This window comes from Rhinoderma darwinii, chromosome 5 (genome assembly GCF_050947455.1).
Source record: "Rhinoderma darwinii isolate aRhiDar2 chromosome 5, aRhiDar2.hap1, whole genome shotgun sequence".
Taxonomy (NCBI): domain Eukaryota; kingdom Metazoa; phylum Chordata; class Amphibia; order Anura; family Rhinodermatidae; genus Rhinoderma; species Rhinoderma darwinii.
The window spans coordinates 225,095,136-225,118,739 of NC_134691.1; the positions used below are offsets into that span (position 1 = coordinate 225,095,136).

A 23,604-nucleotide genomic window follows, 5' to 3' on the forward strand; every position below is an offset into this window, starting at 1 on the left:
AATTGTCTTTGTGTAACATCTTAAATGTTGTACTTTTTTCTAAGTCATTAATTTGTAAACCAGCCTGAAGAAGGAGCCTGTGTGATCTGAAACCTTGCATATACAATTTCTATGGTTAGCCAATAAAGGTATCATAACTATAATACTTATGTCTTTTATGACACAAAAGTATTTAACATTGCATGCAGCTGACAGTGAAATTAATGTTATTACTGCATTAGTACTAGTTAGCGGAGGATTAACATTTTAAATACAGTAATTATAGTGTATACAGAGTAATAATATCTGATGTCCTCCAGCTGTGAATTCGCTGTTTTAGAATCCCCTCTGCTGTCCCAAAGTCTGAGACACTCTCACTGTCCTCAGGTTGGCCAGAGCTCCTCACGTGAGCAGGTCTGAGAAGCGATGTGGCAATTTTGAGACAACACAGAGGGAACCCTAAAACTACGGATCCACGGCATAGGACGACAGCTAGAGGGCACCAGGTAATATTACTCCAAATACCCATTCACATTTCAAATTTTGTCCTGAGGCCGGTGAGTCGCTTCAAGGGCAAAATGACGGGTCTAGTGTTCTGCTTCTGATGGTGGTCAACCTACACATTATGAGGGCCTCAAGTGTAGCTTTTGACCCAACACATCGTGCTGAAACAGGGCTAGTATAAGAACTAAATACATATAGAGGGAATGACATAGACTGCAAATATGACTATATAAATAGGCTTAGGGTATGTTCACACGCACTAATTACGGACGTAATTCGGGCGTTTTTGCCCCGAATTACGTCCGAAAATAGCGCCTCAATAGCGCTGACAAACATCTGCCCATTGAAAGCAATGGGCAGACGTTTGTCTGTTCACACGAGGCGTAATTTACGCGCCGCTGTCAAATGACGGCGCGTAAATAGACGCCCGCGTCAAAGAAGTGACCTGTCACTTCTTTGGCCGTAATTGGAGCCGTTATTCATTGACTCCAATGAATAGCAGCGCCAATTACGTCCGTAATGGACGCGGCGTTCAAGCGCCTGCACATGCCGGTACGGCTGAAATTACGGGGATGTTTTCAGGCTGAAACATCCCCGTAATTTCAGCCGTTACGGACGCCCTCGTGTGAACATACCCTCACTTGCAGACACACATACGTGAATCTAACATTTGGATATAGGAAATATGCCACAATGCTTCAACAACAGACAGATGACAGCTCTTCTGTTCACTATAATTGGACAGAGCTCTCTGTGTATAGCAGTGTTCCTATATGAACATTGGAGAGGACCAGTCGTCATTCCTGACATGTCTATTTTAGTACATACTTGCAGACCCCATTTAAGAGGTTCTCCAGGCATTTTATATTGATGGCCTATTCTTAGGATAGGTCATCAATATCAGATCAGTGGGGAACCGATCCCACCGATGAGCTAATTGCAGGCACGGTGCCGTACACATCCGTAGTGGCTTTGCCTGGAATTGCAGTTCCGGTCCCATTTAAGTCCAAGTTAATGGGACTGAGCTGCAAACCCAGGCACAGAAGAGTCGGCGGTGAAGAATGCTGCGGCCCCTTCAGTCAGCTGATCGGTGGGGTGCCGAGAGTTGGTCCCCCACCGATCTTGTATTGAGGACCTGTCCTAAGAAAAGGTCATCAATTTTAAAATCTCCCAGAGAACTTCTTTAACCCTTTCAGGACTAGACAAATTTTTATTTTTATGCTTTTGTTTTTACCTCCCTGCCTTCAAAAAGTCATAACTCTTTTTTTTTTTCCATTGACAGTCATATGAGGGCTTAATTTTTACAGGACAAAGTGTACTTTCTGATGGTACTATTTAGAATTATGTGTGATGTACTGGGAAGCTGGAAAAAACCTCAGAATGGGGTGGAATTGGAAAAAAACAGCAGTTCCACCATTTTCTTTTGGGTTTCATTTTTACGGTGTTCTCTGTACGGTGAAAATGATACATTACCTTTATTTTGCGGGTCAGTACTATCATGGTGATACCAAATTTATATAGTTTTTGTGATGTTTTAGTACCTTTAAAAAAAATGTAAAAGTTTGAAAGAAACAAACAATTTTTTTCATCGCCATATTGTGATCCTCGTAACTTTTTTATGTTTCTGTGTACAGAGCTGTGTAAGGCGTCTTTTTGGAGAAAGATGTCGTTTTTATTAATATCATTTTGGGGAATGTCTGGCAATTCAATAACTTTTTGTTCGATTTTAGGGGAGGGGTTTGCGATTCTGATATTTGACCTTTTTTCCCACTACGGCATTCACCATATTGGAAAAATATTTAAAAATGTGGGCATTTTCGGACACGGGGATACCTAATATGTTTATTTTTGTTAATTTATTTTTATATGTGATCTAGGGAAAGTGAGATAATTTGAATTTTTATATTTTTTTAAATATTTTTCAAACATGTATTAAAATGTTTTAGCCCCACCCCCCTAGGGGGCTTGAACCTGTGATTATTAGATCGCTTAGGCCATAGACTGCAATATCACAATATTGCACTCTATGGCAAAATTAGTGCATTGCTATTGAGACCTGCCACAGGAAATAGCAATCTTCCTATAGCAGGGCTGGGTGCTTTCACAAGGCTCCCAGCTGCTATAGGAGTACACCGGCTCCTGCGATCTTGCCGCGCCGGACCCGGTGACCAGCCTCGAAGTGAAAGGGGCAGTAAAAACCCTACAGATGCCGATGGTCACATCTGACATCAGCATCTGAGGGGTTAAATGCTTGCGATCAGAAATTTTTCTGATCGCAAGCATTGCCGCTGGGTCCCTGCTGTGCATGACAGTAGAGACCTGGCGGCTATAGCGCCCACTTGGATTAGTGTGACGTATCGGCATGTGCACAGTATATCCAATTCGACCTCTGAAACTTCAGTGGTCCTGTCAATCAGAGAAGGAAGGGAGGGACGGACTGGGGAGGGAACTTAGAGCTTTTTGGAGCAACGGTGACTACCACATTGCTCCAAACTGCTCATTTGCATATTACAAATAAACTTAGATTGCTGCAAAGGAGCCACGTATCTGAAAATGGAAAACAGCATCAGATGAGGCTACGCTATATTACTGTGCTGCTCCTTTTATAGCGAAATTTCTGCGGTCAGGCTCCCTTTACCAACAGTTCTGGAACTTCTGTTCTTATTATACATTGTGCTGCTCCTTTGTCATTCCTGCTAGAAATGTATGAATGAATTGACAACTGGGCGTTACCATTGTCTTGTCAAAAGGGTGTGTCTCTACACAGTATGAGACTGTGAGCTCTGATTGGACAGTGTAGGGACACACCTCCAGCTATTAACACCCAGTTGTCAATTTATTCATATCTTTCTAGGAGAAACTGTGGAATTTATCATTCTAATAGAAGATGTTCCAGAATTATTATTCCATGGAGAATACAATTATTTGCTAAAATAAACATTTCCGGAGTGGTGACAGGTCCCCTTTAACCTGGGGGTAAGCATTGTATCCTATGAAGATACTGGTTGGGCATAACTGGTGTAGCTGGCTAATGCAGAGTATAGGAGGGACAGACCGGTCATTGCAAGTTCTAGTAGAGGGGTAACTCGGAGCTCCTGCACCCCAATTCAAACATTGTAACAGGGCTGCGGCCCCCAACTATGACAAATCATTTGTAGTACAAATTTCCTTACATGGGGCTGAGGGACCTTTGGGACCACTATATCTCCAGGGCCCAGGTGTGACCAAATCCCCTATAGTTACACCACTGACTTTCAGACTGTAACAGTAAAGCATCCCTTTCCAGCTGTATTGATGGGTGAGGACAGTACCATTGAGTACTGTGTCTAGGAAGTAAATAATGGCTTACTATAGAATAAATGACTAAGAAGTAGAAGTTAGGCAGTACCAACACACGGAACTGTTAGATAGCGAACGCACTTGGCAAAGACGAGGACCGGGAGAAGAACAGGACGAGACGTCCTCCGGAGTACAGTACATAGGAGTCTGTAAAGGGGCGTGGTCACAGAAGCGATGACTGTTCACATGCATTGTCCCTTCCAGCAGCCCGTAGCTCCACGTTGGCCACACATGCGCAGTTGATTCTGCACGTCAAGCTGCACCAGTGTAGTGACCACCAGGAAGCGGAAGAGCCGGGGACAGTAACCTGTACAATAATAAGTATTGTGCTCCGCTCCATTGTGTATGTGTATATAGGCAGCCAGAAAGTCCTCCTGTGTGTATGTGTAGCTATGTAACACTGTAGAGGCCGGTCTCCACACGTCAGTGGTATGGTCTCCTGTACAACCTTCACTAACTGCTGTCACTGTGTGCTGTCTCCTGTCTGATTCCTCCATTAGTAGTAGCCCTTCCCTCATAGTGTAAAGCTGCTGCATCCACCAGCACTTCCTGCAAGATGTTCAAGAAGCTGAAGCAAAAGATCACGGAGGAGCAGTCCCCTGTAAGGAGCAGCCTCCAGCCCCAAGCACAGGTATGACGGGGCATTGCTGGTTATTCACTGGCCACTGGGATCAGAAGGAAATCTCTTCACATGGCTACTAATTCATGTTTAGTTTATCATTTTGTTTACAAACAGTAGTTTTACCAAAAAATATAAAGTGTTTAACTGTGTGTGACCCAGGTAGCATGAGACAGAACAGAAGGTGCCCCCCAGGAACAGCGCCACTCTTGTCCATAGACTGTGTCTGATATTGCAGCCACGTTCAAGTGAATTTCTGAGCTGCAGCACCTAGCACAGGAATACTCCGACATGAAGTGGTTAACACTGGAGTCATGATCATTGTTGTCCCTTGGAATCTTAAGTCTTCACTACGTTCATGTATGTAGAGTATTTCTTCATGTTGCACGTATACTGACCCCAAAATTGTCCCACACGCAACCAAAAATCATTAAAAGTGAGTAGTTGTTCTTTACGTATTTGAACTTTATGGCTATGTTCACACGCAGCAGAAAAATCTGCCACGGATTTGCATCTGCATGTTACACAATCAGTCCACAGTCTGGTGGAAACTATTTAACGTAGTAATTGTAATTTTTTTTAAAAATTTGGCGACCACAAAAAATGAATTTCACTCTCAAATGTGTATGCTAAGGAGCCGTGTCTATGGCTAGCTGTAGATTGTACCGTCAATGATAATTTGTCAATATACAGGCACTTGGGGGGGTACAGCACATCCACGTGTAAGCTCCTCCAGGAAGCCAGTTATACAGGTCTGTGATCAGCAGTCATTCGTGAACAAGCTGTGCCCATACAATAGGATCCAGGGTGTGTGAGCGCATATGTGTTTACATTAGAAAAGGTGGAACATGTATAACTGGGATCATTTGCTGTAAAAGTCACTAACACCGTATCCGCAGAGGTCAGGTGCTCAGCCTTGTATTTTCAGGCCACTGGAGTAGAATGGCAGTTCCTGTACAGCGCTGGGTTGGGAGTGAAATCTGAGGCTCCTAGGGAAGAATAGTAAGAGCTCATGCACATGGCAAAGTTATGTATAAGGACGTGTATGGCTTCACACTTAGTCCTGTATAACCTCCGTTATAAGGCAATCCTTGGAACATGCCACAATCATTGTCACAGGTTCTGTATGAACAACCATTGACCCATATCAGGCTATGTATGACAGATCTGTGCATCACAGGTGCATGATACAGCCTTGTGTGCCTTCTCTTAGGGATATGCCATCACTGTGGTGGACAAAATCTTTTTAACCCCTCTGTCAACTACTTAGATGCCGTGGTTGTTATTGACCGCAGCATCAAAGTGGTTAACCAAATCGATCCGTTACTCCCACCTGCTTACCCCCCACTCGCTGTGTTCGTATTTGCGGTGGATGTAAAAGGCAGCGCTCTGATGGGAAGCCGTAAAACCTCTGCTCATTCTGGGCTCAGGAGTCCAGTGGGCGGTCAGCGAATAAGAGCTTCAGTCATTGAGACCGCCCACTGGACTCCTAAGCACAATATGAGCAGGGATTTAGATAAGACATTACAAGTTAGACTGAATTTTTCCCCACAAATCTATATATCAGTAAGCTCAGCTCCTCCAGCTCTATGATATGCTGCCTGCAGATAGGACACCTTGTTCAACATGACAGGTTGTGCATGTTTGATAAACAAGTATGCTTAGTGTGCTGATAAACCACTTCATAACCAGGGTACTTATGGTGTGTACCCCTACAAATGTTTCTTCAAGTAATAAACAAAGTCACAAAATTGCCATCGTCTGATGTTTATTTTGATATATATTGGGAATTTATCAAACTTTTGTGTAAAGGAAAAGTGGAGGAGTTGCCCATAGCAGCCAATTATTTTCCAGGTGTCCGTTTTCAGAGGCCCCATTAAAAATAAAAGCATTAATCCGATTGTTATGGGCAACGTGCACCAGTTTAATAGATTTTCCCCAATGTATTTACTGTTTTGACTTTGCAATATGGAGATTTTTTTTAAATTTATTTTTACTACTTTGTATAAACTTTCATTCCCCCCAAAAGGTGTAGAATAAACCCTGGGAGATGCTATAACTGTATATTTGTGTACACCAGTTTCCCTTTGTAACTTTAGCTGACACTGGAGCTAAAATAAGCATGTAGGTGTGAAGCGGTCCTCGTCTTGAAATATACAAAATCAGCAGAACCATAGGTGCCATCTACATGAGCCGAGCGAGAAAAGAGGTTGTCCCATTGGGGAAGATATATTGAAGCAGCACTCCTGGAAAATCCCCCCCCCCCCTTCTGTATATAAAAATGGTCCTACAGTGTCTGCTGTGTAGACCGAAGTTCAGCGCCTGTATTCAAGCCTATGGGACTCACATCGAGGATCTTGTAGACTTGCATAGAGAGACTGAGCTCCGGTCCACACGGCAGTCGCTGTAGGTTTTATAGAATCAGCCACCGGTAAAAGAATACATTTCACTACCTTTCACCTAACCTAGTTTAGAATTGCATTTCGTATGCCAGTCTTAAATGCAAAAAAATTAAATCTACAACCGCGCCATTTTCTGTCTTTAAAAATGATAACTCTCCCGCAATGTGCTTATGGGCATTGTAAAGACTGCTCTACTCTGTACGTTCAGCAAACCGGTACAGTACATGAGGCCTATTTTCTGCTGTCGGGGCTGCTGAGAGGCGTTTGAATTTCCTGGGGCTGCCTATTGCTAAAACAGCTAAAAAAATATTGATAATTCAGGTAATGCGTATATGTGAGGGCTTTGCAGAAGTTGGGTATTCTGACGATTGACCTATAAATATGTGATAGGTAGGGGTCTCAACTCTGTGTCCCGTTACCCAGTTGTTCTGCAAAAAAAAGCACACGATGGCCATTATAGGGACGGGAAACCGTTGGGACCTGGTCATGTGAGCATCACTCTCCCTTTAGACGTCCAGATTTTGCCGCTTATGTTAGGTGCAATTTTGCATCGGATAAACTCCACTGCGTCTGAACTCTGAGAGGGGAATTTATTAAAACTGGTATTTCATACACCAGTCTTAATATAAATAAAGTTGAAGTAATGACCTCAGCCGTGCACCATTCAGGGTCATTACTTCAACTTTATGTCCCCATCGGACATAAAATAAAAAAAGGTATACTGGCCTCGCTGCTCCTTTTGTCCCATCAGGCTTCCTCGCATGCTGCGGCACATAAAAGGTTCTGATGCGGTGCAGCGTCAGGGTATTAGAAGCGACGCAGTCCTCAATGTCATCAGTGCTGTCACATACAATGTCCTGATACTGCCTGGCATCAGAATATTGTGTGAGCAGCGGCATGCTAAGGGAGTCTGAGGGGAGAAGAAAAACTTAGTTGAGCTTACTTTTTTTTTCCTTTTAATTGTCCGAGGACAACAAGGTACGTGGCTGCAAGTCAGTGTGTCTAAAAATGAATGAAGTGATGGAAATTGCGGCCTTAGGGAATGTTCTCACGATGGATTTTTCAAGTGAAAGTTTACGTGGATTTGCAAGAGAATCCATGGCTGACCCTCAGATGCTTGCTATGGATTTGCATGCAGATTACCTCTATTTAATGGGGCTAATCCACGTGGGGCTACCCAATGCGCGATGTTTGTACGCAAACCACGTCAAGAAGTCACATGTCACTACTGTTTTCTGGGCAAAACACTTTTCAATTCTGCGTCGTATGATTAACGGGGCTGTTTCCATTGAGATCAACAAGACACTGGGTGGTTTTTGCATGGGTTTAACTGTGGAATACGTGATTCTTCTGCGCCAAAATCCGTTGTGTGAAGATGGCCTCAGACTTAGTGCATCCTGCTTCTTTTTACTGCTTGTCCAATTGGCCTAACCAGTTTAATGCTCCACCATCAGATGTCACAGCCCTTGGTTGATGTCTTATGCTGGCCATACACATGGAATAGCCTCTGTTCAGCTGTCCGCTGCCTCTCGTGACTCCTCTCAGGAGTTCATGCATGCATGTTTATTTTAATAGGGAAAGGGGGATAAACAGCTGCCATACACCTCTGGCAACGGTTATACCACATGGGGCACAAATTATTGGGCATGTTGAAATTGAGCATGACCAATCCTTTCTCCTTATGGCAGACATTGGGCTGCCCCCTCATACGTTAGATTGTTGAATAATCGTCGGGTTTGGTTGACCTATACCTAATATGTACAATATGTCCATTTTAAATATACAGTGTTACAGGTTTAAACAAAAGATTTATTTCCACACCTCTGTTTGATACAAACCAACTCTGAACAGAGATTGATGGTTTGTTTTACTCTTTAAACGCTGGGTGGTCCTACACACTGAATAAAGAAACGGTGCTGCATTTTTTTTCAGTCGCTCATTACCTGAAAGAGTGTGTGTGTTTGTCATATTCAGCCGATCCCGAGCAATTATTTGCCACTTTGCAGATGCACGTTTTGTGAAATGATGTCCCTTGTTGGGTCAGTTCAGTGTGTCATATTGATGGTGGGGTTGTTTGTACGAATGGTCTGAAATACGATTGATTGCAGCTAATCTTTGTCTAATCTGTATAGGTAGCTATTACAAATAGTTACATAATTCATATAGTTGAAGACAGACCTATATGAACATCAAGTTCAACCATGGGAGGGAAGAGTATGTGGATGAAAGAAAAAAGGGAGAGAAGTGGGTATATCTGCCCTAAAAAAGAAAATAATCCTTCCTGACCCCAAGAGACGTTCAGACTGGATCAACATTTAGAAAAGGATTCTATACATAAGGGTATGTGCACACGTAGTGTTTTAAGCCATTTTTCGGGCCGTAAAAGTCCTGAAAATCAGCTGAAAAATCGGAAGCAGAACGCCTACAAACATCTGCCCATTGATTTCAATGGGAAATACGGTGTTCTGTTCCGACGGGACGTTTTTTTACGCCTCGTTTTCCAAAAATGGCACGTAAAGAGATGCCCGTGAAAAAGTGCATGTCACTTCTTGGGATGTTTTTGAAGCTGTTTTTCATTGGCTCTATAGGAAAACAGCTCCAAAAACGGACGTGAAAATCGCGAGTGGCTTCAAAAACGTCTGAAAATCGGGAGCTGTTTTCCCTTGAAAACAGCTCCGTATTTTCAGACGTTTTTGATTTTGTGTGTGCACATACCCTAAGAGTTTATTCTGCTTCAAGACATCATCTAAGGCTATGTTCACACTTAAATCGTGGTTTTTGTTTACAACAGAAACTACAAAACAAGGCAGGATCTGTCGTGCGACGGACTCCATTGACTCACAATGGAGCTTGTCTGGTTCTGTCGCGGTGACTGTCATTTTGACAAAAACGATTCATGCAGAGCTATTCTTCATGTCATATCTGATTGAACTACTGACGGAAACTCCGAACAAGATCTCTGAAAGCAGTGTGAACAGAGCCTAAGTCTTTCTTGAAGAGTGAACCTTTTTTCTCCAGCTGGATAGTGCCTGTGCCCCTTGTCTTTTGAGGGGTCTTTACATGGAACAGGTTTTTACCATATTTGTTCTATTGGCCATTTATATGTATGAGTTTATCATATCTTTTATTATAAATATGAGTTACTAATCTATCAAACCTTTCAGTAGAGCATTGCAGGGTAGAAATGGAAATTATAAAGTAAATGAAATATTAAAATAGATTTTTCCATTTTTTTTACTTGAATAAACACTTCTTTATTAGGGGCAATCAAGAGTGTCACCAACTGGGAACAGGAGCCGCACATCTTCAGTGACAGACCAGCAGGACGACAGCATGGCTCCTCCTGACAAAGAGGTCAGTTTCTAGCCTATTCTTAACTTTTCCAAATGTAGGTTTTATCAATAATTTTTTACTAACGTTTCTACTGTGTGGGGGCAGATATGGGGGCTTTATACGGTGTGGAGGGCAGCTATGAGGCATTATGATGTGGGGGAGCACTATAGGGGCATTATACTGTGTGGGGCACTGTCAGGGTATATTATATACGGTAGTATACAGCAGGCTCAGGGGATATACATTCAATGGCATAGCATACAAATAGGGGAGTGGCATGCAAAAGGGGTGTGGCATAAATAGTTCATTAATCGTAATTGAGGTTACATGTTCAATTAATTGTGATTTTGATTTAGATCATAATCTAGCGTACAGGTCTATTACATAACATAGAAAAGTATGTTATATAATCGGTATTTAACCAAATGAAAATAAGTTGGTGAATAAAATAAATCTAAAAACAAGAGAGAAATCATTGTAAAGGCTTTCCATTCACACTCTATATAAAGACCTATCTGTTCATTTTGTTTTATTGTTAGGGACCGTTGAGGTAATTCTTTATGGCTGTCGTTCTCCTTTTTTTGGGCCATAATATGCACTCATTAACCTCATGTTTGGTATTGGTAGACTTTCACATTAATTCCTAAGGAGGCGGTGGGGTAATGCAATTCTCCCCCAACATTTATTTTTCGGGGAATATATCCATAGTATGAAATGTGATATGAAAGAAACCATTTCTTCAGTTTGTGCTGTCTGATGATCTGTCTCATTCCATTGTATTGTATGGCACAGCTGCTGGCCGGGATGATAGCAGAGCCTGCTTTACTTTCTGAATACACTATTTTTGCTCTGGACCACACCAAACGGTCCAGACCCCAGAGTGGCAGTGTGGTGAGTCCACCCATTCCTTCTAGGAAGAGGAATTACTCTAGATCTGCTTCTAGACCCCTCCAGTAGTAATTCCGTATCGCTTTGTATTAGTAACCTGCACTAAATTCACTATGGTTTCTATGTGCTTCTTTGTGGGGTGTTAACTTTCTGTGTTAATAGGCAAATGCTTGCTCATAATTCTTTGTAGACGAGGCCATTGCTTCTGACTCATTAACCTGCAGTATTAACAGATATTTCTTTTTATGGTCTCTGTGCCTAAACATCAATTTTCAACCAGTAAAAACGTATCCACATGGCTGTGATATGGCCCAATGCATGGAGTCTTGAGAGATAACAGGAGTCTTTTTGAGCCTTTTTTTCCGAGACCGAATCCAGTCCAATCCGCACTAAACACGCAGGAATTTTTGTCTGTTTGAAACTTGTTTGGTTTTGGCTAAAAAAAAACCTGAGCCAAAACAGGGAACATTTGTGGTGCCAGGCAGGTAGTTTTTGTTTTCTATCGTATTAGCTGTTGTGAGGCCGCATATGTGCAATGAATGAATACAATATTTTAGGATGTAAAAGGATATGTTGAAATCTCCAGCCAGGAGCCACTTTAATTCATACAGAATATTATTTTATCAGCCATGTAATAAGATTTTCTTCTGTATCATGCAGCCCAGCTAGAGGAGGAGGAGGAGGATGATACAGCTGCTTGTAAATGGTTAATCTGGTAGAGGAGACTGCTGCTTACTAGAGTTTCTCACTACATTCACACAGATCCAGCAGCAGCCATACACTGAAGACTTACCTTCCTTGTATTTCTGGTGTTTCTTGTGAGAGACACTTCAGATTACACAGCAGCCTCTTCCTCCTTTAGTACATAATACACAGAAATTGATCTTACATTGCTGCTAATACAAAAACATCCAGCATGAAGTAAAATAGAAGCAGAGATGTTCATTGAACATATGCTGCACACTCAGTCGTCGTCGTCCCCCCACAGTGGGCTCTCCAAGCTTAAAAGCCACAGGTCTCAGGCCCCATGCACACGACCGTAAAACCGCGGACCGTACCACGGTCCGTGGTTTTACGTACCCATTTGGTTCTATTGGTTCTATTGGTTGCAGGCAATTATGGAGCATGTCCATTTTTTCCTACACTTTGTATGGGAGCACGGCCCGAAAATGCGCCGTGGGCTGTGATTACGGGCATGGCCGTGTGCATGGGGCCTTACAGAGCATTACAAATTTTAAAGGGCCAGAGCTTTTATTTCTTAATTCGAGAAGAAATGTTTTCATTTTCCTAAATATACATATTTGATAAAGATTTTTATTTTGGACACGTATTACTTCATGAGGTTTTCCAATAAGTGATGGGTCCTCTTTAAATAATACGTGTCACCTCTCCTGACATGTCTGTTTTAGTAAATACTTGTATTCCACATGAAATAACAATTCTGGGATATATTTTCTTAGAACTCTGAATTGTGCCCTTCCTCTGTTATCTCTCCTAGAAATGTATGACTAAATTGACAACTGGGTGTTACCATTCCATTAAGTCAAAGGGGTGTGTCCCTACATAGTCTGATACTTTCATCACTGATTGGACATTGTCAGTCTGCGTAAGGATGCACCTCCAACTCGGAACACCCAGTGGTCAATTTATTCATATATTTCTAGGAGTAATTGTGGAACAGTACAATGTAGATCTTTAAGAACAGATTCTCCAGGATTGTTATTTCTTGCTAAATACAATCATTTACTAAAATAGACATATCAGAAGAGGTGACTGGTTCTCTTTAAATTCCTAGGTTCCCTCTAGTGGCAGCATGAATTTAACTCTTGGGCATCTTTTAGACAAGCGTAGTAAAACTCGTCTGTGTTTTATCAGGTAATATGGACAATTTTCCATCTGAGTTAAATCAGTATTGTGTCTGAGTTAGTTCCATTCGTCAGTTTTTTACGTCCATATAGTATCCATTATCAGCGCTTTTTCACGTCCGTTCCTGCTTTAGTCTGACGTGAGAATCGGACCAAACTCGTGCATGCTGCAATTTTTTCTGCACGAACCATCGGGCCTCGTGGAAATTTAGACGTGAATTGGTTCATTGATTTTTAATGTGACTGAGTTTAGTCCATTCTACAATCTACGTGAACAATTCTCATCTGAATAGGGCCTAAGGCTATGTTCACTCTAAGGCCTCATGCACATGACCAGAGCCGTGTGCACGGGCACAGAGGGCCGCGTAGTGTCATCTGCGGGCCGGTTGCAATCGCGGACCATGCACATACAAGATGTGCATTGACTTTCAGTAACCCGGCCCGTAAAATGACCTCCTATTTTTTGCGGTCCGGGCTCCTGGCCAATGCATGGATCGTGGAAACCACGGTCGTGTACATGGGCCCATAGAATTGAATGGGTCCGCAATTCATGCGCATTTTTGCGGATGCAAAAACATGTTCGTGTACATGAGGCCTTAGGCAAATCTGACATTTATTTACTGTAGGATCCGCGGCATTAATCCAAGGCTTATCTCGGATTTGTGCCGCGAGTGTGTAGTTTGATCTACACCTGGATTAGCCCTATTGATTAGGGTTAAAGTAGGTGTGGAAATCAGGATGCTACTTATCCTCACGGATCTTTTTTTCTGCACCATGGGAAAAATCCATGCTGATTGTTGGTTTTGACTTGGATATTGATCCGAAATCCGCATCAAATCAAACGTATGAACAGGGCCTATGAAGGAAATGTGGAGCTTTGTGTCAGAAAAACAAAGCTCCAACCACTATAAAAATATATTAAGTATCTAATTATTGTATAATGTTGCACCTAAAAACAACATAGGGTTAAAATGTGGACATTCACTATAAAGCAGAGGGTGCATACTACTTTAGCTCAGAAACTCTTACAACGTTCCAGCTAATGTTAAAGGGTTTTTCCCATCAGGGATATTTGTGACATATCCACAGGATATGTCATAAATCTCAGATAGATACGGGTCCCACCTCTAGGACCCGCACCTATCTCCGGAACAGGGCCCCCTAAAGCCCGTTCTACCTTTTTCTGCTGCAGCTGGCTACCATCCACTTCCTATGTGGTCGGGAGTACGAAAACTGCGTAAGTCGCTGAGCTATGCTGTTTCCGTAAGTCCCATCGTAGTGAATGGCAGTTACAGCACAGCATATGAGCTACTGTTTTTGTAACTGCAATTCAGTTCTATGGCACTAACGAAAACAGCAGAGCTGAGTGAGCTACGCCGATATCATCTTCATGGTCGGATATCTCCTGCTTCAGCTTTAACACAGAGCGGCAGAACGGGGTTTAGGGGGCAGCGTTCTAGAGATAGGTGCAGGTCTCAGAGGTGGGACCCGCATCTCTCTGACATTTATGATGCATCCTGTGGATCTATCATAAATATCTGATGGGAAAACCCCTTTAAGTCCTGCCAAATGTTCTTTTTAATATAGCTGTATTCGACTACGCTATTGCTTCATGCAAAACGACGGGTGCGGTGCAAAACAGAGACAAACGGAAACCATGGGCACCGGATCCGTCACCATTGAAATCAGTGGTTATGGAAACGGAAACCTCTGGTTTCCATCTGTGTCAGTTTGTGTCACAGATGCGTGAAACCCAACACAGATGTGAACGAGGCCTAAATAGAGCCTTAGTAGCTCACTACAGTGTTTTATTGAATATACTGTAGGCTGTGTAGCGAAATACTCAAAACAAAATCAAATTATTCTAGTAAAGTATCAAAACATCCAGTTGGAAATACAAAGTGTAAATACGTCTATAATATACAATCTGTTATGAATTTGAAGATAAGATGGAAGCACATTCAAGCCTTAGCCAGTGGGTAAAATCTCCTGTATGGGATGACACAAGTCAGACATAGACACATCCCCAATGTCTCTTGTTACTAGCTGTGCTTTTGCTGACCAGTCTTAGGCCTGTTTAGAAGTTATTTTTGTGTATTGTTGCTGAGTTAATGCTCTTCAATAAATGATGAAAAGCTTTCTGTGATGTAGATATCCAAACACTAATAAACATATTGCATGGGTGAGAGGGAATTAATTTACTTAACTTTTTCAGTACTGACTACCTCACTAATACAGTTATTTTTTTTTAATGGAGGGTGTGTGCAAAGGAAAACATATACTCGTGTGTTGTAATGCTATTTACCAAGTAGTTTCGTTTATAGTAGTAGAAGTTTGTGCATTTATGTATACAGAACTGTTATTTTTTTTGTATGCTCCCCAATATATACATTCATAGCCACTCCCACTAGTCTTGAGGGGAGTGGTGTGTGGTGCATGGGATGTGTAGTAAGAAATAATAAATGAATAGTGTGTGTGCAAGTGTAATACTATAAGTGAAATATAGGGGGCAGTAATGAGTGAAGTGCCTCAATGGGAATAAATGGATAATGGGGTGCAAGTGAGTGAAACATGGAGGGATAGTGTGTACGTCATGAGGCACACCGTGTATAGCCAGGTAGAAGCCTATTTGTGACGCCTTGATAATTCATAGAGCGGGCTACCCTGCTTGCTATGCCAAACAACAACACACCATGCTCTCCCAGCATCAAAGACCTGGCTGTGTCCAAGAGAAGCGAATATACATAATAATGAAAAATACCTGGGGTATTGGTAATCATTTTGGCCAAAAGGACGCAAGCTCGCAATCCACGACAAGGATCCCCAGACTTGCGAGTCCCTTCACTCATTACTGCCCCCTATATTTCACTTATAGTATTACACTTGCACACACACTATTCATTTATTATTTCTTACTACACCTCCCATGCACCACACACCACTCCCCTCAAGACTAGTGGGAGTGGCTATTATTATTTAAAGCACCTGCTCACCCTTTCATTTGCGTTTCTGACCTGGCTGTGTCCATTTGTAAGTATGGCCTTTTTCGGTGTTTTTGTATATGTCCCCTTGTTTTTATCGGTTCTGGATGAAGTAATCCTGTAGTTAACAGGAAGTCAGCCACACTGGGGAGACTGACTTCCTGTCTACACATGAGAGCATGGTCTATTTTTGTGGTCAGACTGACATGACCTGACACAGCTGCCCATAATGAAAGGTTTCAAAATGTATTGATGCAACTGAGCTGGGAAGAAACAAATGACACTGCTAGAATATTGCTGGTGAGTTAGCGTTATTTGTGCAAATTAGCTGGACTGCTTCTTTAAACCAGATAGTAAAACACAATCTTATTTTCTAATCCTGTCTTTATTTTTTTATTTCTATTTTTTTAAATTCTATTTTCTCTACATGATTATGGGGGCATCCATCTTGTCTGAGCTGTTATAAACAACATTTAGGGATATGCTTTACAGCAGCCACAAGGACCATAGGAACCTGTGAACAAGACCCATGGACTTCTATGAGAGAGTTTTCTAGGCATGCTCTGCGACCTGTGCAGAGGTTATTGTGCAGAAAGGGATAGGGGGGGAGCTGTGTCCATCACCTACTATCCATGACCGTTCTTGTGTCCTCTATATATAGTTGTCACCTCTCATTGCAATCCTAAAAGAGATGAATGCTGAGAAGTGAGCTCTACAGAACCAGAAGTATCAGTCTATTGTGATATTCCTTGGCCAGAGAAAAAAACGCTAGATTTTAGGATTATATATATATATATATATACACATACAGTGAAGGAAATAAGTATTTGATCCCTTGCTGATTTTGTAAGTTTGCCCACTGTCAAAGACATGAACAGTCCAGAATTTTTAGGCTAGGTTAATTTTACCTGTGAGAGATAGATTATCTAAAAATAAAAACTGAAAATCACATTGTCAAAATTATATATATTTATTTGCATTGTGCACAGGGAAATAAGTATTTGATCCCTTTGGCAAACAAGACTTAATACTTGGTGGCAAAACCCTTGTTGGCAAGCACAGCAGTCAGACATTTTTAGTAGTTGATGATGAGGTTTGCACACATGCTAGATGGAATTTTGGCCCACTCCTCTTTGCAGAACATCTGTAAATCATTAAGATTTCGAGGCTGTCGCTTGGCAACTCGGATCTTCAGCTCCCTCCATAAGTTTTCGATGGGATTAAGGTCTGGAGACTGGCTAGGCCACTCCATGACCTTAATGTGCTTCTTTTTGAGCCACTCCTTTGTTGCCTTGGTTGTATGTTTCGGGTCATTGTCGTGCTGGAAGACCCAGCCACGAGCCATTTTTAATGTCCTGGTGGAGGGAAGGAGGTTGTCACTCAGGATTTGACGGTACATGGCTCCATCCATTCTCCCATTGATGCGGTGAAGTAGTCCTGTGCCCTTAGCAGAGAAACACCCTCAAAACATAATGTTTCCACCTCCATGCTTGACAGTGGGGACGGTGTTCTTTGGGTCATAGGCAGCATTTCTCTTCCTCCAAACACGGTGAGTTGAGTTAATGCCAAAGAGCTCAATTTTAGTCTCATCTGACCACAGCACCTCCCAATCACTCTCAGAATCATCCAGATGTTCATTTGCAAAGTTCAGATGGGCCTGTACATGTGCCTTCTTGAGCAGGGGGGCCTTGCGGGCACTGCAGGATTTTAATCCATTACGGCGTAATGTGTTACCAATGGTTTTCTTGGTGACTGTGGTACCAGCTGCCTTGAGATCATTAACAAGTTCCCCCCGTGTAGTTTTCGGCTGAGCTCTCACCTTCCTCAGGATCAAGGATGCCCCACGAGGTGAGATTTTGCATGGAGCCCCAGATCGATGTAGATTGACAGTCATTTTGTATGTCTTCCATTTTCTTACTATTGCACCAACAGTTGTCTCCTTCTCACCCAGCGTCTTACTTATGGTTTTGTAGCACATTCCAGCCTTGTGCAGGTCTATGATCTTGTCCCTGACATCCTTAGAAAGCTCTTTGGTCTTGCCCATGTTGTAGAGGTTAGAGTCAGACTGATTAATTGAGTCTGTGGACAGGAGTCTTTTATACAGGTGACCATGTAAGACAGCTGTCTTTAATGCAGGCACCAAGTTGATTTGGAGCGTGTAACTGGTCTGGAGGAGGCTGAACTCTTAATGGTTGGTAGGGGATCAAATACTTATTTCTCTGTGCACAATGCAAATAAATATATATAGTTTTGACTATGTGATTTTCTGTTGTTTTTTTTAATATAATCTATCTCTCACTGGTAAAATTAACCTAGCCTAAAAATTCTAGACTGTTCATGACTTTGACAGTGGGCAAACTTACAAAATCATCAAGGGATCAAATACTTATTTCCTCCACTGTGTGTGTGTATTTATATATATATATATATATATATATATATATATATGACATTATATAATATATGAATTTTTGATGATTTTTAAGTATGTTTTAACATAAAAACTTGATGTAAACAATAGGTAATTTTTTGGATGACACATTCCCGTTAAGCTATATTTACACATGATGTCTTTTTGACTAAGGCTTCATTCACGTCTGCGTCAGGGCTTCGTTCTGGTGTTCCGTCTGAGCTTTCCGTCAGAACGGAACCCTGACTGAAACAAACGGAAACCATAGGTATTCGTTTGCATCACCATTGATTTCAATGGTGACGGATCCGGTGCCAATGGTTTTTAATTTGTCCCCGTTGTGCAAGGGTTCCGTAGTTTTGACGGAATGAATAGCGCAGTCGACCGAAATCTCAGGGCTCCGTTCTGGCGTTCCGTCTAACGCAGATGGGAGCGAAGCCTAACATAGATTTTTTTTCGGGCTCTCCAATAAAAAAACTTTGCTGAATAGGCATATTTCAACAGGGGGAGGGAGATAAGTGACTGCCAGATTCCCTGATCCCCAAATTTTGATGGGATCTGCGATCATTAAAATCCGAATGGTCCGCTTTAGAATAAGATGTTTGGCTAATATACCTAGGTTGATTTTTTTAGTATTAGATTTCTGAACGAAAGCTCTCTTACCTAAATATTTATTTAAAGTTTGTATCCTGCTCTGTCCTGTATACATCTTGCATTAAACTCCTACAACGTTTTTTTGATATAGTATGTGTATATATAGTTTGGGTTTTGCAAATCTAAGCGACTAATCTTGCTATGACTAATAATTCCGGTTAACCCCACATTGCACATGTATAAATATTTGTCTTTAATTCTATTCAAAAAGAATGTATCAAGGTCTGCAGACAGCGTGAATGGCAATGATCCAGTCTCCAATCAGGTAAGCTCTACATATTATTATTCAAGCTTTTACCTGAGTCTTAAAGCATCTCCTTACCTTATAAACACAATTTTATAGAATTCATTTGCATCCCATTCTGTAACTTGTACTGATCCTATAATTATAATAGTCTAGAGCAGCATTCACAATTTTACAGACTTCAGGGCTGAAATCAAGCTCTGCATGCAGGGAAATTTGGTCATTTGTGTTTTGGGAAATGTCGTTTTTGCACACGGCACTGTACAATAAAGTGATATAGGGGTGCGTCTAATGCAGGGGTCTCAAACTCGGCCATGTAAGTGGGCCACATATAGAAAAAATGGGAAGTTGACGGGCCGCATTACTTTCAAATTTGATACAATACAAAATTATTGTTAATCAATTAGTTATTTGATCTACTATAACACTATAATACTACATTACTATAATAAAACCGCTAGGATTAGAATTTGAGATATTTCTCCACATGCTTATTTCAACAATCCAGTTTTCCAGTTTGTGTCGCTAAATGCAGTCCGGCGGATGAGTTAGCCGTGTTTGGCAGACACACGTGTCAAGATTTGGCAGCCCCTTTATGGACAGCGATGTCAGGGAATTCCACAGCGTCCCGGAGCAGAGTCTGTACTAGCGGCTCTGTGTCCCGTGGGCCGCGTGCTTGAGACCCCTGGTCTGAAGAAAAGAGAAATACTGCTGTCAATACTTGCCACTTTGTACATCAAAGAATCCGCTCCGATGTCAGGAAAGAAAGCCCAGTGTTATGCTGACCAGGTTTCCCCTAGGTTCTAGAAGGGACCTGGGATACCAAACAATATCCGTTTTTGGAAAGAACTACAGAAACTGCCGCGGAGTGAAGAAACGTTGCAGATTTGGAGCACAATAAGGCTATGTTCACACGGCATGAAAAAATGTTCAGGCTGAAAAAGATGAGGCTGAATTCAATTCCGAAAACAAGCTCTGAAATCCAGGCGTTCTTGGAGCTGATTTTTAAAGGGTTTTTTAAATTTTTTTTGCTTTAGTATTTTTAAGTTAATTTTGAGGCATATTTTCTTTAACCCCTTCCCGCACCTTGACGTTCTGTTACGTCTGGGCTTTGACAGTTAACCGCCGCGCGTCACCACACCGGCGGTTAACTGTGCAGGGAGTCTGCCCTGCATTCCCCGTTGTCGATCAGCGGCCCATCGCCGCTGATTTTGGCAATTAACTCCTTCGGTGCGGCGGTCAATTGTGATCGCCACATTTAAGGCGTTTACAGCAGATCGGCAGCCCCCACATGAAATCGCGTGGGCTGCCGATGTTAGCCATTGCAATCGGAAGCCAGACAATGGCCTCCAGGCTGCCATGTACAAAAACCTATGAGGACCATGGTACCACGTCACCATGACCGTTAGAATACATTATGCTACGTAGGTAGTGTAATGTATTCTATCAGCGGTCAGTGCTCCAAGTCTTCAAGTCCCCTAGTGGGACAAAAAAAAAGGCAAGAATTTTTTTTTATAATAGTTACAAGTTACAAAAACAAATATTTTTATTTTCCAATAAGAAGTCTTTTATTATAGGGAAAAAATGAACACATTAAAAAAAGTACACATATTTGATATCACCGCGTTCATAACGACCCAAACTATAAAACTATAATATTATTTTTCCCGCACGTTGAACACCGCTAAAAAACTAAGTAAAAAACTGCCTGAATCACTACTTTTTTGATCACCACCCACCTATATATAGAATAAAAAGTGATCAAAAAGTCCCCCAAAATTATACCAATAAAAACTACAACCCGGACCGCAAAAAACAAGCCCTTACACAGCTTTTTTGACTGAAAAATAAAAAAGTTATGGCTCTCAGAATATGGTGACGCAAAAAAGAAATAATTTTATAAAAAAAGTGATTTTATTGCACAAACGCTGTAAAACATAAAAAAAAACAATATACATCTGGTATCGCCTTAATCGTATCAACACACAGAATAAAGTCAAATTGTTGTTTATAGCCCACGGTGAATACCATAAAAAACATTGTTAGAATTAATGGTTTTTGGTCACCCTGCTTGCCAAAAAATGAAATAAAAAGTGATAAAAAAAAATCACATGTAACCCAAAATGGTACCAATGAAACTTAGATTGTCCCACAACAAATAAGTCCTCGCACAGCTCCGGTGGCAAAAAAATAAAAAAGTTCTGGCTCTTTGCACATTTTGCATAGCCATATTCTGAGTGTTCCAGAAGCGCATAAGATCAGGTCACCATTTATCAGTGCGACACTGGCCACATATCTGCGGATCATTATTTACTGCATTATTATACCCAATTATTATATCCTGATGTACTCTGCCCAGCTTACATATTATAATCCGAAATACCACTAAAACTCCAAACAAAACAACCACCAAGCAAAATCTGCGCTCCAAAAGCCAAATGGTGCTCCCTTTCTTCTCAGCCTTGCAGTGTGCCCAAACAGCAGTTTACGTCCATGTATATGGCATCGCCATACCCGGGAGAACCCGCTTAATATTTTATGAAGTATTTGTCTTCAGTGGCACAAACTGGGCACAACATATTGTGCACTAAAATGTCAAATCCGTGGAAAATATAAATTTTCACTCCGCAGCGCATTAACCCCTTCGCGCACAACGATTTATCACGTTATGGTGCATGGGCTGATGTATTGAGCGGGGTCACGCACTGAGCTCCGGCCATACGCTGCGGGTGTCCGCTGTGTACGGTAATACAGCTGATACCCGGGACTAACGGACAGGAACAGCGATCGCGCCGTTACAGATGCCTGTAAAAATGAAAATATGCTGCAATACATTAGGGATGCACGGTGCATCGAAACTTCGATACTGTTTCGATACTGTGCATCCCTAAACGGTTCGATACCGCTATTTCCTGTATTTCGATACTGAGCTGTGCAGCCGCACAGCTCAGTATAGTAATACATGAATGTATGGTAGCGCGGCTGTGTAATTCAGCCACAGCCCCGCTCCTGAGTCATAAGTTCGCGGGGTCAGGATGATGCGATGCGGCCAGCGCTGCACTAATGAGCGGCGGCACTGAAGACAGAACATGGCGGGCACTCTACAAAACACCCCCGTGTTCTGTTGTCAGTGCCTGAACTGCCGCTCATTAGTGCAGCGCCGGCCGCATCACCTCATGCTGACCGCGCACGCACTTCCTGTCAGGAGCGGGGCAATGGCTGTATTACACAGCCGCAGCCCCGCTCTATAACGGCGGAGATCAGAGAAACCTCTCATCTCCGCCGCTATTCCCGTGAATGCTGCGATCACAGCTGACTGCAGCATTCAAGAGGAAATGAGAAGGGGGGATGCCCCTGGATCGCGTCACAGGGAATTCCTGTGACGCGATCGAGGGCCATACCATATATGGGCAGACAGCCCAGGGTCTATTGACGGACCCCAGGGCTGTCCTAACATATTTCATGTTGTTAGGACATACTCAAGTATGTCCTAACAACTGCCTGTGTGCTATCCGTCCACAGGCTAATGTACTGGCACATATCTGATATATGTCAGTACATTAAAGTGTAAAAACAAAGTAATGTTAAATTTAAAAAAAAATACACATTCACCTTTTTTACAACAAACCTTAAAATAAGTCTCAATACATAAAATATACACATTCAGTAATGGCGCGCACAACAATTCTTTTGCATCATTTATGATGTGTACGCTGTAAAAAAATTAAATAAACACGGCTTTCTATCACTTATTCATGTGAGGCGCGAGGTGCGATGAATTTAACCTCCATGTTACTCACATTAATAGTAATTAACCCCATCATGTACCTCGCACATTAACCCATTATGACTGAGAAACAGGATGGGATTAATTACTATTAATGTGAGGCACATTCAAAAATCATCACACGTCGCGCCTCATATCAGAAAACGGAAGAATTTTTTTTTTTTCTACTGTTGGCAAAGTATCGAAATTGGTATAGAAATCGCAATACTAAACGAAGTATCGGTATCGAAGTCCAAATTCTGGTATCGTGACATCCCTACAATACATTAGTATTGCAGTGCATTGTACCATCGATCTAATGATCGCTGGTTCAAGTCCTCTAGGGGGACTAATAAAATGTGTAAAAAAATAAATAATATATATATATATATATATATATATATATATATATATATTAGGTTAATAAAGTTATTATTAGTGAAAAAAACAAAAAAAAAACAAAACAACCCTTTTCCCAGTTTTTTTTCTCTAAACTAAGTGTAAAAAATACACAAAATTGATATTGCTGTAAAAGTCCGAACTATTACATTATACCATTATGTAAAAAAAAAATAATTTAAAGTGCCAAAATCTGTTTTTCCGTCACCTTCGCTCTAAAA

At 41.7% G+C, this 23,604-nt stretch overlaps 1 protein-coding gene across 3 annotated transcripts in view; it reads left to right on the forward strand.

Moving 5' to 3' along the window:
• The first annotated feature begins 4,056 nt into the window (after positions 1–4,056).
• The window catches only part of GOLGA4 (golgin A4), a 125,473-nt gene continuing 105,925 nt past the window's right edge, over positions 4,057–23,604 (forward strand). For 2 of the 3 annotated variants that reach the window (XM_075826984.1, XM_075826985.1), the window contains exons 1-4: positions 4,057–4,453; positions 10,105–10,197; positions 10,969–11,067; positions 19,186–19,239. In XM_075826984.1, the coding sequence (XP_075683099.1) occupies positions 4,379–4,453; positions 10,105–10,197; positions 10,969–11,067; positions 19,186–19,239 (321 nt within the window). In that variant the 5' untranslated portion in view covers positions 4,057–4,378. The remainder of the gene's footprint in view (positions 4,454–10,104; positions 10,198–10,968; positions 11,068–19,185; positions 19,240–23,604) is intronic. The other variant, XM_075826986.1, reaches the window with a different exon arrangement.